Genomic DNA, 21,320 nt, shown 5'->3' with positions numbered 1-21,320 from the left:
TTAAAGCACTGCAATACTACACCGGAAAAGTCGAACTTGTTCAGACTTTTCCAGTGCATGGGCATAACATTTCCACTTCACTTTTTTACACATTTTTTTTTCCAAAAATGGATTAAATAAATTTATTTCCTTAAAATTCTTCACACAATACCCCATAACAGCCTTTGCTGTGAAGCTCTAAATTGAGCTCAGGTACTTTCTTTTTCCACTGATCGTTCTTGAGATATTTCAGCAGCTTAATTGGAGTTCACCTGTGGCAAATTCAGTTGATTGGACATGATTTGAAAAGGCACACACCGGTCTATATAAGGTCCCAAGGTTAATGCATGTCAAATCACAAACCAAGCATGAAAACAAAGGAATTGTCTGTAGACCTCCGAGACAGGATTGTCTCGAGGCACATCGTTGGGGAAGATAATAGAAAAATTTCTACTGCTCAAAAATGTCCAATAAGCACAGTGGCCTCCATCATCCGTAAGTGGAAGATGTTTGGAACCACCAGCACTCTTCCTAGAGCTGGTCGGCCATCTAAGCTGAGTGATCGGGGGAGAAGGGCCTTAGTCAGGGAGGTGATCAATAACCCGATGGTCACTCTGTCTGAGCTCCAGCATTCTTCTGTGGAGAGAGGAGAACCTTACAGAAGGACAACCATCTGTGCATCAATCCACAAATCAGGCCTTTGGTAAAGTGGCCAGATGAAAGCCACTTCTTAGTAAAGGGCCCATGGCAGCCCGCTTGGAATTTGCCAAAAGGCATCTGAAACAAAACTCTCTGGTCTAATGAGACTAGAATTGAACTCTTTGGAGTGAATGCCAGGCCTTACGTCTGGAGAAAACCAGGCACTGCTCATCACCATGCTAATACCATCCCTACAGTGAAGCATGGTTGTGGCAGCATCATGCTGTGGAGATGTTTTTCGGCAGCAGGAACATCCTGAATGAAAACCTGCTTCAGAGTACTCTTGATCTCAGACTGGAGCGACGCTTTATCTTATAACAGGACAATGACCTAAAGTATGAGCCAAAATATCAATAGGGTGGCTTCACAACAACTCTGTGAATGTTCTTGAGTGGCCCAGCAAGAGCCCAGACCTAAATCCTATTGAACATCTCTGGAAAGATCTGAAAATGGCTGTAAACTGTCGCTTCCCATCCAACATGGGAAGCTTGACAGGTACTACAAAGAGGAATGGGCAAAAATTCCCAAAGACAGGTGTGCCAAGCTTGTGGCATCATATTCAAATAGACTTGAGGCTGTAATTGCTGCCAAAGGTGCATCAAAGTTTTGAGCAAAGCTGTAAATACTTATGTACATGTGATTTTTCAGTTTTGTTTTTTTTTTTTTTATAAATTTGCAACAATTAAAAAAAATCTTTCACATTGTCATTATGGGGTGTTGTGTATAGACTTTTGAGGAAATAAATTTATTTAACAGATGGTTTAAGATTTAGTAGAATAAAAAGGCGTTCCAGCCCCACATGCCTGGTTCTCCTCACTCCCTGCCAGCGCAGAGTGAATTTATGAGACTTGCAGCCTTTGTTTTGAGTTTCTCGAATCGTCACCAACGCATACGCAACAACTCTTGCAAGCTTTGGCCTGGTAAATACCAGATCACTGTCAAACAAAACTTCTATGCTGAATGATTTTTTGGACAACCCGTCACACAGAGAAAGACTGAGCGTTGGTGAGTCCAGTGCATTCTCGAAATTGTTACTGAATTATTGCACATATTTAAATTCCTCGTGAATGTCGGGACGAGAAATTCTTACAAATGTAAGATATTGCTGCCAGACACTTTTAAAGATTTGAACAGTTTATTTAGTAACTGAGTTGGGTCATGTTCACAAAACATTATGTGCAGTGATTTACTGAGCTCCAAAATACAGTAAGCCATAAATAACAGCCAGAAATACAATTCTGTTTTTCTGGTTGATATTATGCCTAATGCAATTGTGCCCTAATTAATTGAGATTTTTATGTGCATGTCTGCTGTAGTGATAACACAACAGCAAAGGACTTTTTACATTTTATTGGTTCTTTTAATCTTATACAGTCTGTGTCTGGTCCGGGAAAGTGGTCACACACTAAACCTTGTCTTATCTTTTGGTTAGATATGTGACGCATTATTCAGCCTTTGCTAAATGACATGGCTTTTGCTGTGCAGACATGAGTGCCAAAAAGCCGAGCACAAATGAAAAAAGGCCAAACTGCACAGGCCCTATCATACAGCTGGCGCAATGAGGTGCCGGAAGTGTTTGGCGTGATGTGTTGCTTTTTTTCAGACCAACGCAACCCTAATTTTCCCCTTTTGTGCTACGTTGTTTAAATAGCAAATCCATTTGCGCTACTTTGTGGAATCATGGGTGTTCTGGTCTAGAAAGGAGGAATGGTAAGGCACGTTGTTGGCGTGTTGCTATTTTAAAGAACTAAAACAGACCAGCTGAAAGCAGGCTAAAGTCCAGTGCAGAACGGATTAGTTGTTAACGGATTAAATGCCTACACATTGCTTAATACTCACAGGACATACAGCAACACGCAGATATCTTTAAAATGAAAAAGAATTAAAGGATTAAAAAATTACAAAAATTATTACGTTCTATATAAATATAAAAACCACTGCCTCCATGCCGGGGTACTTTTTCAGTTTATTCATGACAATTTGCATTTGTATAAATGTTATTATTATTAGCATATTTATATTTGTTTAAATAAAAACAAGCTTAGATTTGTCCAGCTGTCGGGTTTTGGACCATATGGGGCATACGACGCGTGTTTGAATATAACTCTTTTTATGACCACACTTCGTTATTATTTATTAGTTTATTACATAGTTTATTATATATAAATTAGTTTATTTATTCATTTGCTGGAAATTAGAACTGAATTTAGAAATAGTCTTGAAACAAATAATTGCGCTTAACATTTATTCATTCATTCATTTTATTTTCAGCTCAGTCCCTTTATTAATCCGTGGTCGCCACAGCGGAATGAACCTCCAACTTATCCAGCATAAGTTTTACGCAGCAGATGCCCTTCCAGCTGCAACCCTTCTCTGGGAAACATCCATACACACTCATTCACACACATACACTATGGACAATTTAGCCTACCCAGTTCACCTGTAGTGCATGTCTTTTGACTGTGGGGGAAACTAGAGCACCCGGAGGAAACCCACGCAAATGCAGGGAGAACATGCAAACTCCACACAGAAACGCCAACCGATCCAGCCAAGGCTCGAACCAGCGACCTTCTTAATTGCGCTTAACAAACAAAATTAAATATGTAGGCTGATGGATGTCTTCAGTAGAGTGCGTACAACAATGTTTCCTCATTCATTCATTCATTTTCTATTTGGTTTAGTCCCTTTATTAATCAGGGGTCACCACAGCGGAATGAACTTATCCAGCATATGTTTTATCACGCAGCAGATATCATTCCAGCCGCAACCCAACACTGGGAAACACCCACACACTCTTGCATTCACACACATACACTACGGCCAGTTTAGCTTATTCAATACACCTATACCACATGTCTTTGGACTGTGGGGGTAAACAGGAGTACCCGGAGGAAACCCACGTGAACACAGGCAGAACATGCAAACTCCACACAGAAATGCCAACTGACCTAGCCGGGGCTCGAACCAGCAACCTTCTTGCTCTGTCTCAATCAGCACCCTAGCTCCACATCAGTAGGTTGTGTGCACAAATATGGGCACTGAACAGTAATGAGCTTACATGACCAAGTGTGACGTAAGAACATCTTTATTGTACATCATCAAAAAGAATGTTTATAAACAACATCAGAACTAATAGTTATAAATCATTACCATTATATAATTACAAAATCTTAAATTAATAAATTCTAATAAATAAATACATTTTTAAAAGTACATTCTAGCTACATAATTTGATTGTTTCATATACCAGCAACATTTCAAGCATTAAACAATTATAAATAAAAGCCCTAGATTAGAAAAACTGGTCTGAATTCATAAGACCCTGCAAATCTCAGGCCCATTACAAAATTACCTTTTCTTTTAAAATACCTTGAAAAGATTGTTTATAGCAATTTGATGACCTATCTGAAAAACACAAAAATATTCTTGAAATGTATTAATCTAGTTTTTAAAATATACACAGCAAAGAATCTGCACTAAAAAGTTTAATTATATTTTTATAGCTACTGATTGTGGTGATTGTGTTATAATAGTTCTAGTTTATAACAGTGGGTTGGCATTAAGGACATGGCACTTGAATGGTTTAGGTTATATCTGGATGGACACACTTTTTGTGTTAGTTGTGGTGAATATGTCCTCCTCTGCCCCACTCTACTGCGGAATGCTGAAGTTTAGTTTTATGCCCTCTTCTCCTCTCTGTATTTGCTCCCTCTTAGATCAATAATAAGAATGGCTAATCATTCAATTCTTATGCAGACGGTAGGCAGATTTATCTATCAATCAGTAAGGGTGATACCATCAAACCACTACTTGATTGTCTAAAATATAAAGGCCTGGATGTTTCTTTTTTTTTTTTTTTGAAAAGTTTCGATCAATTTAAAAAAAAAAAAAAAAAAAAGAGACTTCCATGAAGTGATTTTTGGCAACACCATTGAGACTATGCTGGTTGAGTTAGGCACCTTAGCTCAGCAAAGCAAAAAAAAAAAAAAAAAAATGAGGCAGTAATCCGTGCCTTTGAATTACAATAATTTAGTCCGTAGATAACACTGTATGTGGGGTTAATGAGTCTTCTGCTGCTTGTCTGCAGATGGTGCAAAATGCTGCTGCACATCTTTCAACTGGTGCGCAAAAATATGAACACATTTGGACCCACAAGCACTGATTTGCGGCTTATGTCACTTTCATTTCACAAGCATCCCCAACTTTAGCACTCACTTATGGGACATTTATTTATGGGGAGACTTGTTTCAGCACATGCACATATTATAACATGCCAGAGGCAATTCAGCAAGTAATTAAATTAAGGAACAATTTTTACATTCTACATTTCAATGAAAAAAAAAATCCAAATGCTTATTGATCCGTTGGACTGTAGGGGTTACATGTAGGTCTTTTAACGAATATGATGATCTTCTATAAACATAGCTTTTTGTCGTTATTATTATTATTAGTAGTAGTATTATTATTAGTAGTAGTAGTATTACATGTTATTTTTTATAACAACTGACTGCTAAAAAGAATATAAATTATTAAAAATATATATAAACAGGCACAATAACATAATTAAAAAAATAAATAAATAAACAATACCAGAGGTAAAAACAGGAAAGGCAAGAAGCAGGAAATATAATAAGGAAATATAATAAGAATGTCACAACAAAATAGTTTAAGATTGTTAGATTTGGCAGAATGTCATGTGTACTTTTAGAGGTGTAATTAAAAAAAAACCTGGCAAGTCAGGACATTAAAATGCAAGCACTTGTTAATTCAATGCATTATTTTTTGCAGTTAGTGCTATTTAACAAGCTTTTTATTTCAAATACTTTGGGCACTATTACAAGAAAGTTTGCCTTAGTTTCAAAGTATTTTTCATTTTCATGAGATGTTAAGTCATTATTATAAGAGAGAGCAATTCCAGTGTTATGGATGTGACATTTGCAGTAAAATCTTAAAACAATTTCTCAGAAAAAGTATATATTAACATTTTATTGAAACATCCGTTTATATTTTCCAAAACTACTAACCACCGAGTTATGGGAACAGAAAAATATCAATCCGTAAAAATGTTTTGTACTTTACATGAGGAAAATAAGCATGCGTTATGGATGGGACCAAAAAAGTATGCGAGTTTGCAGTATACATCATACTTTGTAGAAATTCTGTGAATTGAATTGCACAACCCAAAAGAAATAATGCTAATCAACAGGATAAAATATGTCTCTCTATAGAAAAAAAAAATTATTGACTTTATTTTATTTGACATTTATGCATTTAAGAGGGAAAAGTGTGGTTATGGATGTGAAATTGCCACTTGTGTAACTTTTGTATATCAGATATAATTGTTTGAAAACACTGAGAGAGACATTTTGTAGTATTTCTAAAGTACTGTAAAATACAAGCCTACACAAAAAAAAAAAAACGCAGACACGGTTTCACTATTTTAGTGAAAAAAATTTCCATAGCAAGGTTGACGATTGCATGGATTTGCTTGAGGGTTTCTCAATATTATGGGAAGGTTTCTCACTGTTATGAGAAGTTGAGTTGTTAACGCAGACTACCGCTTACATCTTGTAGCATGCCGAAAAACCTTGCTGCTTCAGTTCTGCCCCACAAAATGTAAAACACACTACCCAGATGTTGCATCTTGTTTCTAGCTACACTAGACATGACAGGTGGAAATGCTGTTTTTGCTTCACATATACTGTAAGATTAATAATTCAAATTAATTCAAAACAGGTGTACGACACGTAACGGCACGCAGAAAAATGAAGTATACCTCAGCTTTCAGAATGAAGAAATTATGGCAGAAGTTCTCCTGAGTTTCTGACCTCTTGAACCACCATGCCTCTAAGTGTTCCTCATTTTCTTCCAACATGTGGCTGCACTCAAAATTGCTGCTTTGACACAAGCCCTCCAGGATCTCTGTCAACCTAATCTCACTGGAGAAACCACAAATATGACTGCATTATTGTAAGAACTCAAAAAGTATGAGTCCAAAATTAAATCATTGGGTGCTTTAAATTTAAGCAAGTGCTGCATTTAATACTTTTTTATTGAATACAATTCATTTTAATTTTCTTCTCACCTCGTCTCATATTTGGATAGTTTACGTTCTTCCCATGCTGTATTTCCACCCCCAAAATTTTGCTTTGCTGTTTTTTCCAAACCCTGACGGGAAAAAAAGTGTATTTTTAACAATAAACTATTTGACGTGCCTTAGAAGAAGAATCACATATCATTAACAATGAACGTGCTACTAAGTGTATTGCTGTTTATTTAACATCAGACAGACAGAGACATATAGATACCTTGTCAAAATCGTCTACTAGCTGTCGGCAGGTTGAGCATAATGCTGAAAAGTCCTTTTTATACATAGATCCAAGTCGTAGAAGCAAAAACATACAAAATATGCGAAAAATACTACATGAGAGTAACATGTTGTCATCAAGTGCACTGTCTACAACAAATGTTGCCTAATAAGAAAACAGTTTTTTTTTCTGGGCTATCCCTAGCAAGTTAAAAAACTTATATATATATATATATATCATTCAACATCTAACGTCTGAGATTATGACACGTTTATTATCAAGACATGTAGAACGTCACATTTACAAACTAGCATGCCGCCTTCTCACCGGTTAGATATTCGGATTTCCGCGTCAGCCCCTCTGTAACATTGTGTCTTTACGTAATTGGACAGTTCTCCTGTACATCAATGCATTAGCCAATGAACTGCCGCCACGCGCGGGAGGTTCAACAAAGATATTTAGAAGTGAATGCGATTATGCGTGCTTTTATGCAAATCGATTTCATTGAATGATTATATATCGTTTAATCAATGTGGTATTTAAACAAAACACTTATGAATAAGAAACTTTGAATACTCATACATTTTATGTGATTGCATAATTTTAAAGTCCTTGTGAGCATGAAGATTCTGAGAAACCAAAATTACATTGGATATTATTACATAGCCTGATAGCCGATTGTCTGTCTTCTTTGCAATAGCCACCAAAATTCACATTAGCTCAGATCATCACTATTACAGTATTTAGCTTGGTAATGGCAAGTCTTGGTGCAAGATATGAACAGAATCCACCAATAGATTAAGTATTTTATATTATGGGTACCGGGTACAACATTTAACCAGTCATTCATCATGAGCAACATGAGTGGTGGAAACAGGAGTCAAGAAAATAATAAATATGGACAACCACAGACAACATATTGTGACATAAGAGAAATAGGAATAACATTAATAGTTTCATTATTAATTTATTGAATATTGAGAATAACTATAAACACAATGCTCCAGCTCAATATAAAGTGTAATTATATTTATATTTGTAAACAATTGGTGTGATAAATACAATTTAAGGGAAAAAACATTATTATTATTATTATTATTATTATTATTATTATTATTATTATTATTATTATTATTACTATTTACTCCTTTCTTTCGTTTATTTTAATATATTGTAAAGTAGAATCCAGCAAGTTTTACACTCTCCAGTAGGTGGCGGAAATGGATCTTTTAAGTCGGTTTGCCAACCGCCAGTAAATAAAAAAAGAAGACGAATGAATAGTTTATGAATAAGTATTTTTTAAAAACCTCAATGTTAATAAATATAATTCAAGACTTTGCTGTATTTTATACATGTTCATCTCCCTTTATTACATATCATTGGCATTCATAGTTTTGCTTTCCAACCATTATGCACTCCACACTCCTATCCAGTAGGTGGTGGGAATGCACCGTTAAAGTTTATCTGCCAACCACCGTTTACTTTAAAAGAAGAACGCGCGATGGCTCGCAAAGGAGCTGTAAATGAGAGCTGTCTCCTAATTTTCATGATTATTATATCATTTCTACATTTGTTTACTTGTCCCTATACCAAAGTTGAAGAAAGCTTTAATTTACAAGCAATTCATGATATTCTGTATCACAGGTTTGATTTTGAAAAGGTAAGTTCGTATATATAAAGTAAGTTATTGTTTTATGTTTGTCTAGAAATCAGTTACTTGAACTTTTAAATAATTAATGTGCTTCCTCTGATAACCGTGATAAGTGCGTTTAATACAAAACGACTGTGATGAAACGTGATTATATTTCTGTGACTGAAAAATGAAAGCATTCCGTTGGTTTTATATTTAGCACATTCTTTCAGTGACAACTTGTGACACGGTCCCCACATTGTTTAGCAACAGAGGTAAAGTTGGTTTTATATTCACGCATTCGTTCATTTAGAAGTCTCTATATTGTTTACCATGTTACTCTGAATATTCGATTGGAATTAGCATGCAAGTATGACTTCTAAATAACATTAACACTGTTTATTTGACTGTGAACAATGTTGTACTTCGATAGTCATTGGCTGCTAATATGATTTCGCTATTTAGAGTTTGCAAATAATGCTTTTATGAAATTATATTATTATGGGGAAAGTCCGAATGTGCGAATATAAAACCAACTTTACCTCTATTGTTTACCATGGTATCACTTGTAACTGTGACTTAAAAACAACATTAGCACTATTTAATTGAATATGAGCATTGTTTTAACGTTACTATGAAAGCCACTGGCTGCTAATTATTTAGAATTTGCAAAGATTTTTTTTTTTCTGAAGTTATATTATTAAGTAGAAAGTCTAAATATGTGAATGTAAAAACCAACTTTACTCGTGTTGTACTTTGATAGTCATTGGCTGCTAATATGATTCCACTATTTAGAATTTGCAAAGAATACATTTCTGAAATTATAATATTAAGTAGAAAGTCTGAATGTGTGAATGTAAAACCAACCTTACCTCAATCTAGATCAGGTGTCATGATTTCAAGTAGCTCACCAAAACCAAAATTTAATTTAGTCAGAAAAAATCACATGCATATGAAAGCATTTTTTGATAGCAGAAAGTGTTTAATCTATTCTAAATAAAAGTAGATTTAAATGAACAGGGGTTGGGTTTCCCTCATTGGTGTTAAGGTACATTAAGCCATGTTAAGCTGTTGTAATGTACTCCTATAGAGAGAATACTTAAAGTGATATTGTTCCTTTATACACTAAATTAAGAGCTTGTTCTTTTGACATCAGAAAGAACATCAGGATATTTTATGAAAATTTGGTTGTCTCAAGGTGTCGTTAATTTAAACCACATTAAGCTGTTATAATGGACTTCAATGGGGATAAAATGCTTAATGTGACATTGTTCACTTTATCTACAGAATTGATAGTTTGATAGTAGTTAGTGTTAATTACAAGTAAAAATTCGTTTCCCTGGTTGCTGGTAATGTGCATTAAGCCATGTTAAGGTTTTCCTTATAGTGGAAATTTAATTTGAACACTAGCGAGAAGTGAAAGTCAATACAAATGAATTTTGTGGTGGTAAATTCTAGAAATGTGCGAACAATTTTGCCTTATGTTTTTTTTATATCAAATGATATGAATTTACCACATTGGGTAGCATACTATGTTAGGTGTGCAATCTGAAACAATGACACAAGTCATAAAAATAAAGCTTGTTTATTTTGGTCTCTTGTCAAGACAAGATCTAAAACGGTAGGGGTTAAGACAAAGGAAGGCTGTATTACTTTAATCCACAATCTTTTTCTCAGATTTCACTCCCCAGAGCATCTGACATCGTCACACATAGGACATGCATTAGGGCTTCCCCTACCGTAATGCACCTAAAACACGGATTGCCGTAAAACTCGTCAATGGCATAAAAGCGTTTTCTCTCATTAACTGCAGGGAAAGAGTTAAATGAAATAATTTATCGATTTGACGCACATCCCACATACCAGCCATACATGTAAAGCACATAAAATGTCCTTCAATCCCATGATGTCCAGTGGCTGTCACCCTTTAACCAATCTCATTCCCACCTGTTTGTTCCATTGCTCCGTTTGCTCCCAACTTTCCTGTACTGAAGTGCGTCAAACAAATAAAATGCCCAATTCGTGCCACAAGATGTTTATATCTCATCTTTGTATTGACTTCACATGTAAATCACTCGCGCGTCCTCGAGTCTTTTTTTGGATGTTTGTCAAGCAAGTCTCAAGGGGCCCACTAAAAGCTTTTGGTCATATGGCTCAAACCGACTTTTGGTGCCCCTGGTGAGAATTCTGTGGAAGTGGAGGATTCTCCCAACTAGAATCTCCTGATTCACACAGTTTTATTGATTACAGTGCAGGTACACTGCCTTATAAATTTGAACCTTTGTACACAAACACGAGCATGCATGCAGGAGAAAGTGAAGGTCACGAATTAAATGTTACATGGCCGTTAGGCCACAAATGTTGCGTTGCACTTATAAAATGTGGATTTAGTTGTATTGTATTATATTTTGTCCACAGTCTTTTAGTAGTATTATAGTAAATTACTTAGTAACTTCAATCACTTTGACAGTGAATTATGTCTTCTAAAATTGAATGAGTTCGTTTGACGGTAACATATTGCATAGAAATATGAATAAATAAAGTATGTTTAAGCACATAGTTACCAAATTTGTGGAAACAGTAAAATCAACATGAACTGGAAGCGCTTTTTAAAATTTATTTAAAAGAAAACAACTGGCTAATGTGGAATTCACTGTTTGCAGATTTAAAATGTTTGCAGGTAAACAAAACAAACAAAAAAAAAATTCTTGCATGTTATAAGGTCACAGCAAGCCAACAGCTTGCACCATGTGCAATCTGCTTATGTTGCGGGGAAACAGAAAAAAATATATATGTGTGTGTTATTACACTTTATAAAATGGAGTACTGGTGAACCATGTCGCTGAACACTGTAACGGATAAGTTAATACTTAAGGTTAGAAAAGAGGGAAGAATCCAAAAAAACTTTCTCATGCATTACAATAAAGTTAAATCTCATTCATAATAGTGCATGGTCATTGGATCGAACCAGTTCTTTCTCATGAATTAATGCAGAGAAAATGTGAAAACATGTTGAAGTCAATGTACAGGCGGCCATTCACCTCTCAGAAATTGCAGATTTACTTCATGGCCTTAATGTTGCTTTGAAATTTTCTTTTTAAACTGGAGGAACGAATTTGCTCTAAACACAAAAATAGCGCATTTTTAATTGATGGTGAAATATATGTATTGTAATAGTGTTTTTAGCAACGTGCCACACATCTGTCAAAAAATGTGTTTTAGGGTTTCATGACCCTTTAAGGTAAGGTTCCTTATAATGGACTTCAAAGGAGGAGAAAACGCTTAATATGATATTGTTCACTTTATCAGTGGAATTAAAGCTCGTTCTTTTTAATGTAGTTTGTGTTGATTACAAGTAAAGTTTGACAGAAATCTGGGCTTCGCTGGTTGAGGTGTAGGTACATTTAAACCACTTTAAGCATTTTTCACATTAAGCATTTTAAAATGTCCTGTTTTAAATGTCAAAATGGCACTAAACGATAAGTATATTCACTTATTTTTAACAACTTCATTACAACAACAGTATCGTATCAGTGCACTCTCTGGCCGCACGTCCCTCCTTTCTTCCGGGTTTTTTTTTCGTATTTGGCATCTTGTACGGTCACATTTTGCTTTTCCATTTTTTTTCCCCCCATTAGGACTTTCTGCATTTAGCCTATTCAGTGACCATGACATGAGTAGCTCTCGGACACTTTCAGTTTTTAAAAAGTACCTTGCATATGAGGTTGGAAACCCCTAATCTAGATCCACTCTATTTTCAATGTAGAAGTAAACTATTTTCTTTTAATGTGAGGGGCGCTTTACTTGAATAATCTAATTAAAAATCAAATCCTATTAACTGTAAAACAATTTACCTGCAAAAACTAGTTTTAAACTGAGTGTGTCTGCCTCCCGAACTGTGTTAGTAAGGCTGTTCCAGAGTATAGGTGCCAGGTATGAGAAATATCTTCCACCTAGTCTATTTTGATATTCTAGGAATATCTAGGAATCAGTTGTCCAAAATTAATAGAGCTTAGTGGACAAAAGGGGCTGTAATACACCATTATTTATTAGGGAGCCAATGCAATGATGAAAGAACAGGAGTAATATGATAATACTTCTTTGTTTTAGAAAGCACCCTAGCAGCTGCATTTTGAACCAATTGATGTTTATTAATTAGGCATACAGGGTAACCGTCTAGTAACGCATTACAATAGTCTAAGCAAGAGGTCATGAAGCATGAATAAGCATTTCCGCATCAGACATTGATAGTATATGTTGAAGTTTGGCAACATTTCTAAGTAAAAAAAAAAAAAATCACACCCAAATTTTTGACTGAAGATGGGGACTGAACTGAAAATCCATCAAGAGTTAGACTGAGTTCTAGGTTTTTCGGTCCAATAAGCAAGACCTCGATTTTAACTACATGCAAATAAGGGTTTCTTGTGTGCAGGTAGAGAGCAATTAATGAGAAGGAACAATGCACACTGCTTATGGTAATGTCAGTGAGAACAAAGTTCATGCATGGATCTCTTCTAACGAGCTGGTCATTTAAAGCAGCTTTGTTAAATAAAAGAAACATGCAAAATATTCAGCGCAGGGGGCCACGAAGACCAGGATTGAGAAATGTTGTGGATGCACACTGTGTGATGTCAGTGCTGAAAGATATCTCAATGCAGCCCTTACATATCACATATACCATGATGCATAGGGTCTGGCATTGGACAAACTAGACCCACTTGAAGGCCTGTCAAATGCTCTAATTCTGTGCACTGGATCATGTAGTGCATGACGTTTAGAATGTCATGTTGTTTGGAATGTTATTAGAGTTTACCTGTTTGTCAATTCAGAGTTTTTTTAAAAATGTATTTAAATAAGGTCATTCGTGTATTAAGTTTAAATATAATAAATAATAAGTAAATATGCTCTACTATTTATGCACTAAATTAGAAGTTTAAATGCATTACTCTCACTATTTATCACTCTGCCTTTCTCCAGTATGACCATCATGAGTTTCCTGGTGTGGTTCCACGCACTTTCTTTGGACCCCTGGTTATATCAGCACTGAGTGCCCCAATGACCTGTGTACTTGTGCTCTTTCAAGCACCAAAATTTTACACTCAGATACTAGGTATGTCTTAGATCACAATTTGTACTATAAATTATACTCTGTTTATTTCATTATATTTTTTGTCTGTTTTGCAGTGAGAGGAGTTCTTGGACTCTGTGTGATTCTGTCACTATGGCTGATGCAGAAAGAAGTCCGAAGGCAGTTTGGGTCACTTGTGGCCAGTCTGTTCTGCTTCATCTGCATCACACAGTTCCATCTGATGTTTTACATTACCAGAACTCTCCCAAATGTGTTTGCTTTGCCTTTAGGTATAGTCTGTTAAGTTGGTTCACATAAAATACATAGTTAATATTGATAATAATAATAATGTAATGCAGTTCTTGCAGAGTTGAGCAATAATTATAGTTTTCTATGAGCAGTTTCAGTTGTGAACACACACTTTTTTTGCCAAAACAACAAGATAAAAATAATATTAATAAAATGCAGTCAACATAGCTCCATTGTGTCTATTATCCTGTTTAATGTAACACTAAGCATTAAACATTTCTCCAAAATGTTGTTTTTGTGTTTTTTTAATAGTTCTTCTGGCATTCACCTCTTGGCTGGCCCAGAGACATGGTGCATTCATTTGGCTTTCTGCTTTAGCAGCTATTGTGTTTCGTTCTGAGTTGTGTCTCTTCTTTGGCCTGATGTTGCTGATGTCACTTTTGAACCGAAAAATCAATTTTGGACAGTTGCTTTACCATGCTATACCTGCTGGTTTTGTATCTTTGGGTAAGTGGTTTACAAATACTTCCCCCTGTATTGTATCTCAGTTTTTTTTATTAATTTTTTTTTGTTTAGCATGTATTCTAAAAAGAAAATTTCTCATTAAAGTAGAGACAAACTAATGCATGTCCATTTCCATTTGTAGGTCTCACTATCATGGTTGACAGAGTTTTCTGGAATAAGCTGCTCTGGCCCGAGGGTCAGGTATTGTGGTACAACACAGTCTTGAATAAAAGCTCCAACTGGGGAATATCCTTTTGCAAAATGCTTGTAGTTTAAAGGTATATTTTGGTTACTATAAAATGCTCTCTCATTGTCTACTCATTCTTATGTCATTCCAGATCTGTGTTTTTTATTTTTTATTTATTTATTTTTTAATAGAATACAGCACAAAACCAGAAAATATTTTTGCTATTTTTCTTGTAACTAAAATGAACGAACTAAAGCTTTCAGAATTTAAAAAGGACATTAAGATGCCTTAAAAGAAATCAGTAGGACTCCTGCTGTATGTTCTAAACCACAGGTGTCAAACTCAGCTCCTGGATGGCCACAGCTCTGCACAGTAACTTTTTAACCCTAATTAAACACACCTGATCAAATTAAGTGAGTCCTACAGATACAGATCTAGTCAGACTAGATTTTGGGCGTGTGAAATTCTGTTGTACAGTGCTGCGAAAAGGGGTGGGATTAAACAAAATGATTAGACATTAAAAAAGCGAGTGATTGGTCCATATTTTACATTTTTGTGCAGGTAGGTCATGTTTTGATCCTCGATTGGTCTCACGCAATCGTGTGATGCAATTTTTGCAGGTCAGAGATCACCAAGCTTGAACTCTTAACGCAGCAAACTGCGAAACATGATGCACGACCTTGCGTTTCCAGTCTGACGCATTTGCGTGCATATAAATGGAAGTCTATCAGGAGAAACGGCAGTGTGATCACAGCTTGTGTGTTGAAGCAGGGTTGGATGTAAATTATGTCTGTCACCCCTGTTCTAAACTGCGCGCACACACACACCTATTTATTTATTTATTTATTTATTGTCCATTACTGTCAATGCATTTGTTTTAACTCCACTAACACAGGGTGTGTAATTACAAATGCTTTGTTTTTTTATGATATGAGCAACTTTCTTGGGAAAAAAAAAATTGTTTGCAGATCTAATTATTAGTAACGCATTAGATGGTTCTATTTCATTTTCATGGTTTAACCTCTGTATTCATTTTAATCACATGATCAGGAGTGATCAGTATTATTATTATTTTTATTTTTTGCATTCTAAAATAGAATGAATTTCACAGATTTGGACTAATGAGATTGAGTAAATGATGATTTAATGTTGCCTTTGGGCCTACTAGTCTTAAAAACACTAGTGATGACACATAAAACACATGATCTTTTCTCCAGTTAAAATGTTGCCTCTTTCCTTAACTACTTCTGTGTCTCAGACTTCCCCTTTTCTTTGGTATTTCTACTCTGCTCTCCCTCGAGCTCTTGCCAGCACAATACTTTTTATCCCACTTGGGCTGTTGGACAGACGGACAAGAAAGCTGCTCGTTGTAACCATAGGTTTCATTCTGCTGTACTCCCTTTTGCCCCATAAGGAACTTCGTTTTGTCATCTACACCTTTCCTGTGTTCAACGTGATTGGGGCCTGTGGCTGTTCCTTTATGTAAGCTGAACAAATATTTACTAGTTTACTAATTAGTTCCAATGTCTGTTGTTAATGATTGCTTTGTCTGTTATTTTGTCACTCCAAAGAGGGACTATAAATCCCATCACATTTCTCATCAAGTAACCCTGATTTCCTGGCCAAATTCCCTCCCTCATGCGCCCTTACCTATCATGACCTTCCAATCATCACCATCCACTGAATTGGCTTTATCACGTTGTATCCTCTCCACCTGTAGCTTGTCTTTGGTGAGTGCACTGGTGCTGTTGTCTTCATCCAGGTGGATGCTGCACATTGGTGGTGGGGATGAGAGACCACCTTACATGATTGTAAAGCGCTTTGGGTGTATGGCCATACACAATAAATGCACAAACAATATAAATGCACATTACATTACATAACTACCCATAATTAATAATGGTAATGAGTGAAGTCATTTTACTTTCATAAAGTGACAGTTTCAGGTGTGAATACAGAAAATGTAATGAATAAAATGTATAAAGAATTATCCATTTGAAAGTCTTGGTTGGTGCATAAAAGTGGCCTCAACCAGATAAGGGCTAGAATAAGTTGCTCGAATTATTCCAGTAGCCAACTTGGCAAAGTGTCATGACCCATAAAGGCACAATTTATAATCATCTAGCTCAATTTTTCAGAGTTGTTCAGCTGTATGCTCAGCAAATGCTTAATATTTAACTACCATTACATTACTATGTGCTACCAAAGGTACTGTTGAAGTCAGAATTATTAGCCCCCTGTTTATTTTTTCCCCAATTTCTATTTAATGGAGAGAAGATTTTTTTCAACACATTTCTAAACATAATAGTTTTAAGAACTCATCTCTAATAACTGATTTAATTTATCTTTGCCATGATGACAGTAAATAATATTTTACTAGATATTTTTCAAGACACTTTTATACAGCTTAAAGTGACATTTAAAGGCTTAACTAGGGTAATTAGGCTAACTAGGCAGGTTGGGGTAATTAGGCAAGTTATTGTATAATGATGGTTTGTTCTGTAGACTATCGAAAAAATATATAGCTCAAAGGGGCTAATAAATTTGACCTTAAAATTATTTTTAAAAAAATGTAAAACTGATTTTATTCTTGCCAAAATAAGACTTTTTCCAGAAGAGAAAATATTATCAGACATTCTGTGAAAATTACCTTGCTTGGTTAAACATAATTTGGGAAATATTAAAAAAAGAAAAAATAATTCTTAGGGGGGCTAATAATTCTGACTTCAACTGTATATGGACACCTGGCTGTTCCAGTAATTTCTGTGACTATTTAGATGGGCTTTGCTAGAACTTGACTATTGGATTGCAGCAACACTTGAATGTTACAAAGATTTGACAGTAGTTTAATTGAAATGACAGTAGTTAAAGAATGTAGGTTCTAGTTTAAACAAGAATAGAGATGCCATTGAGGATGTGAGTCTGGTTTGTGGGCTTAACTCCGTTGCCCTGCATGAACAGAGATCACAGAAAAGAGAGACCAAAGCATTTGTTAGACTAGTATCGTTTTTATTTTAGACTGACTAAATTTAAATCTGAGACCAGCACATTACAGCTGCCTTGTTGTACTAAATATTTTGCAGTTTGCAGCCTCATTCTTTTGGTATGGAGGAAGTGTTTTTTTTTTTTTTTTTTTTTTTTTTTTTTTTTAGTAAAGGTTGAGCATCCCTGATATGGATCATAACATGACTACGTTTACATGGACACCAGTAATCAAATTATTTGTCTTAGTCTGAAAAAGACAATAATATTATTAACATGTTTACATGAGTTGCTTTTTGAATGTTCCTTTCATGATGTCGTTTTACATGTTATAACGCATAATTCGATTAACGCCATTGTGTCACCACGATATCCACATGTCCTCTGGAGTTTCATGAAATTTCACATGTTTCATTTTTAATTTGTCGACTAACGGTAGTTTCACACTTTCACTTTTATTCGGGAACATTTCATGCATGACCGCCCCCCCCCCCCCCCCCACACACACACACCCGACAAATGAAATATTGGATGATAAGAACTGCTGGAAGAGTGTTGTTTTAATGCAATTTGATACCGCACAACGCATTTTGCTGTTTGTGTGTCTGTGGTCTTACTGACTCGATAGGTGCAGAGAATAGTGTCAAACACCTGTGTGTGTTTGGAATATCCTGTCACAAAATGCGGCGAAAATCCTACATGACTGTAATAGTTTGATTAAGCTGTTTACATGTCTGTACTGCACTTCAATAATGCAACTAAAATCGGCATACTCCACATGTCCTAATTCGATTTCTATTTAGTTCGATTATGACCTTAATCTGATTAAATGAATCAAAAATCGATGTTTAGATTGGAAGACTCTTAATCGCAGTATTGACTAAATCTATTCAAATTAGATTATTGGCATCCATGTAAACATACTCACTGTCTTAGGCCCCGTTTACACTACTACGTTTTAGTTTTAAGACGCACAAGTTTTAGAGCCCCGAAAAACGGAGCATTTTGGAAACGCTGGAGAAGCCGTTTTCATTCTAAAACACTGCTGCTTCGACTCAGGCCCTGTTTACACTAACACATTTTAGTTTTAAAACGGCATTTTAGAATGGGCATTTTCTAAACAATTCTGTGTCTACATTAAAACGGTGAAAACACACATCACGTGACCACACACACGCACACTCTGGCATGCACTGCAGCGTGCTTTGAGCACATACCCATAAGAGCTGTGCGCGTCGGACTGTTCATCAAGGATCTACCGCTGGATCAAATCTCACTATGTTTGTTAAACCTGACATTTACTTCATCTTGTTGTTTATATCTAGTGACATATTCCCTAACTTTGGTCTTTTGAATCTTATACTTGTTCTCAGTATTGTGTTTTGGCCGAGCGCTTAGATTAATATATTCATTAATGTAACCACGGACACTGATTCTGCACATATGATTGATTGCTTGCCTTTATGTATAAACTTATTGTACGTTTTACTTTCATAATGACGATTATTGATTATTAAAACAATGAAAGAGAAGGTATGTTTCGTATTTTTAATGGAAATGAATGGAGGCAGTTATGTTGTCAGCTCCATTTTGTTATAAATATGCATGAAGATGACGGTCATATTATGCAGCTACATGACGCCTCAACATTTTTGGTGTCTATTAAGTTGCTAATATCAAAATGAAAATTGACAGTTCCTTATATGTTTTTGTTTTATTGTTAAGATAGTGAAACAGCATAGCCAGGGTGATGTGAATGAGGTTGTAAAGTACACAGTCCCTTTGAAGATTTACCGACGATTCCTCAAGAGTTTGTTTTCCATATCAAACTTCTGAAGTCTGAACTTACAAGGAGAGGATGCAGGAATGAACTGTGTGCAGGCTACTTAATCTCGCCTCCGTTTTCAGATGTCCCCATTTTCCCCCATCCACAGAGAGTGGATTATCCTTCACCCCAAATTTTGTCTTATGTTTTGTTACAGACTGAAGAATTACCAAAAGTCACGGCTATATAAAATTGGCTCCATAGTTGTGGTAGGACATTTGATGTTAAACGCAGTATACACAAGCATTTCTCTGTATGTTTCCCATCACAACTACCCAGGAGGGAAAGCAATGCAGGAACTACATAGATTAATGCCAACGACAGCAGGTATGTTAATAGCTTTATTAATACTGAATTATTATTGCAATCCAAACAACCTGATTAAGATGTATACTTGCCACACAGATGTCTCATTACACATCGACGTACTTGCTGCACAAACTGGAGTCTCACGTTTTCTGGAACTAAACAGTAACTGGAGGTGTGTGAGCATCTATCGACGATAATGCTTTATATGTTTAACGATTTGCTTGTATTAATGTTTCTTTTTAATTGCTTCATAGATATGACAAGAAGGAGGATTTGACAGTTGAAGATCCAGTTATGAAAACGTATTCACATCTATTAATGGAAGTGAATGCAACAAAGATATTGCTACTCAAAGACTCGCATAAGCCTTTGGTGTTCATTACCGGATACCAAAGCCTTACATTTGAGATGTTCCATTTTCCACCTCTCAAAATTCAGCTAAACAAAAAACTTGTGCTTCTAGAAAGACAATCAAACAAAGTAAATGGAAGATTGGACTAAAATTTTTATTTATTCCTTTAGCTAAAGGAAGGGGCCAATAAATGTTTATAAAAGTGGTTTTGTGAATTATTCTGCTGTTTCTGTTTGCTGAGAGGGTAGGTAGTTCTGAGTTAGTTCTATTAACACTAGTAACAGGTTAGAGTGCATTTAAAATTTATTCACCTTATTCTTTGCGGACAAGCAGGCGCAGCCATTTGAATCATTTTGGCTCGAGACTTCCAGTCTCATTCACTTCCATTCATTTTTAGATGTTAAAAACAGTTTGTTCTGCTGCTTGATCTTGCAAACTGACATTTTCTTATTATATTATTCTGCTTTGTTTGTATAGTCATACCCAGCCGAGTTACCCAGCCGAGGCTCGAACCAGCGACTTTCTTGCTGTAATGCAGCAGCACTACCTACTGCACCATCGTGTCACCTTAGATCGATTATACTTTTTGAAAGTCGATTTCGATGACTTTTCAATTAATCGCCCAGCCCTTCTCTATACAGCTACAAGTTGGCACTCACAACCTCTCTGATTTGGCAGTACAAGTATAAATCTTTTCACGCTGACCTTTGCTTCACATTTTGTGATATTCCTGTAACAGAACTCACTGGTGCACTTGTAGATTTTTTTAAGCCAATGTTGTAGATGCAAAGGCGCAAGGAGTGTGCCGGACCAATGAACAATACCCGCTGTGAACGAAGAATACTTTGTATGACTATTTTTTATTTTAATTTTTTTACTATTTCATGAAAAGATTTTAGGGCGACGCGGTGGTGCAGTAGGTGCTGTCGCCTCAAAGCAAGATCGCTGGTTCCAGCCTTGGCGGGGTCAGTTGGCGTTTCTGTGTGGAGTTTGCATGTTCTACGCCTGTTTGCGTGGATTTTGTCCGGGTGCTCCGTTTTCCCCCACAGTCCAAAGACATGTGGTACAGGTGAATTGGGTAGGCTAAATTGTCCGTAGAGTATGCGTGTGAATGAGTCTGTATGGATGTTTCCCAGAGATGGGTTGGAGCTGGAAGCACATTCGCTGCATAAAACATATGCTGGATAAGTTGGCAAATCATTCCGCTGTGGCAGCCCTCGATTAATAA

The 21,320-nt window shown here is 35.9% G+C and overlaps 2 protein-coding genes across 2 annotated transcripts in view; one reads left to right on the top strand and one right to left on the bottom strand.

The window, feature by feature from the left end:
- Positions 1–7,323, bottom strand: part of creld2 (cysteine-rich with EGF-like domains 2) — a 23,550-nt gene extending 16,227 nt beyond the window's left edge. The window contains exons 1-3 of the mRNA XM_056455454.1: positions 6,987–7,323; positions 6,764–6,846; positions 6,507–6,617 (exon numbers count right to left, since the gene is read on the bottom strand). Coding sequence (XP_056311429.1) covers positions 6,507–6,617; positions 6,764–6,846; positions 6,987–7,115 — 323 coding nt within the window. The 5' untranslated portion in view covers positions 7,116–7,323. The remainder of the gene's footprint in view (positions 1–6,506; positions 6,618–6,763; positions 6,847–6,986) is intronic.
- A 1,164-nt stretch (positions 7,324–8,487) lies between these two features.
- Positions 8,488–20,297, top strand: alg12 (ALG12 alpha-1,6-mannosyltransferase). Its single transcript, XM_056455453.1, has 9 exons — positions 8,488–8,646; positions 13,594–13,726; positions 13,801–13,974; positions 14,246–14,440; positions 14,580–14,684; positions 15,884–16,106; positions 19,589–19,758; positions 19,837–19,912; positions 19,995–20,297. Exons 1-9 carry the CDS (start codon positions 8,488–8,490, stop codon positions 20,239–20,241), a joined length of 1,482 nt encoding a protein of 493 aa, XP_056311428.1. The 3' UTR covers positions 20,242–20,297.
- The last annotated feature ends 1,023 nt before the right edge of the window (positions 20,298–21,320 follow it).

The sequence above is a fragment of the Danio aesculapii genome, chromosome 4, assembly GCF_903798145.1.
Source record: "Danio aesculapii chromosome 4, fDanAes4.1, whole genome shotgun sequence".
Lineage (NCBI taxonomy): Eukaryota > Metazoa > Chordata > Actinopteri > Cypriniformes > Danionidae > Danio > Danio aesculapii.
The sequence above is the reverse complement of the archived record's forward strand: the minus strand, read 5'-3'. Positions and strand labels throughout refer to the sequence as shown.

Excerpts from the sequence above, each read along its gene's own strand:
- alg12 (XM_056455453.1), top strand. The coding sequence starts at position 8,488 with ATGGCTCGCAAAGGAGCTGTAAATGAGAGCTGTCTCCTAATTTTCATG. Across the intron at positions 19,759-19,836 it reads ATTAATGCCAACGACAGCAG|ATGTCTCATTACACATCGAC; the intron begins GTATGTTAATAG and ends CTTGCCACACAG. Across the intron at positions 19,913-19,994 it reads GAACTAAACAGTAACTGGAG|ATATGACAAGAAGGAGGATT; the intron begins GTGTGTGAGCAT and ends ATTGCTTCATAG.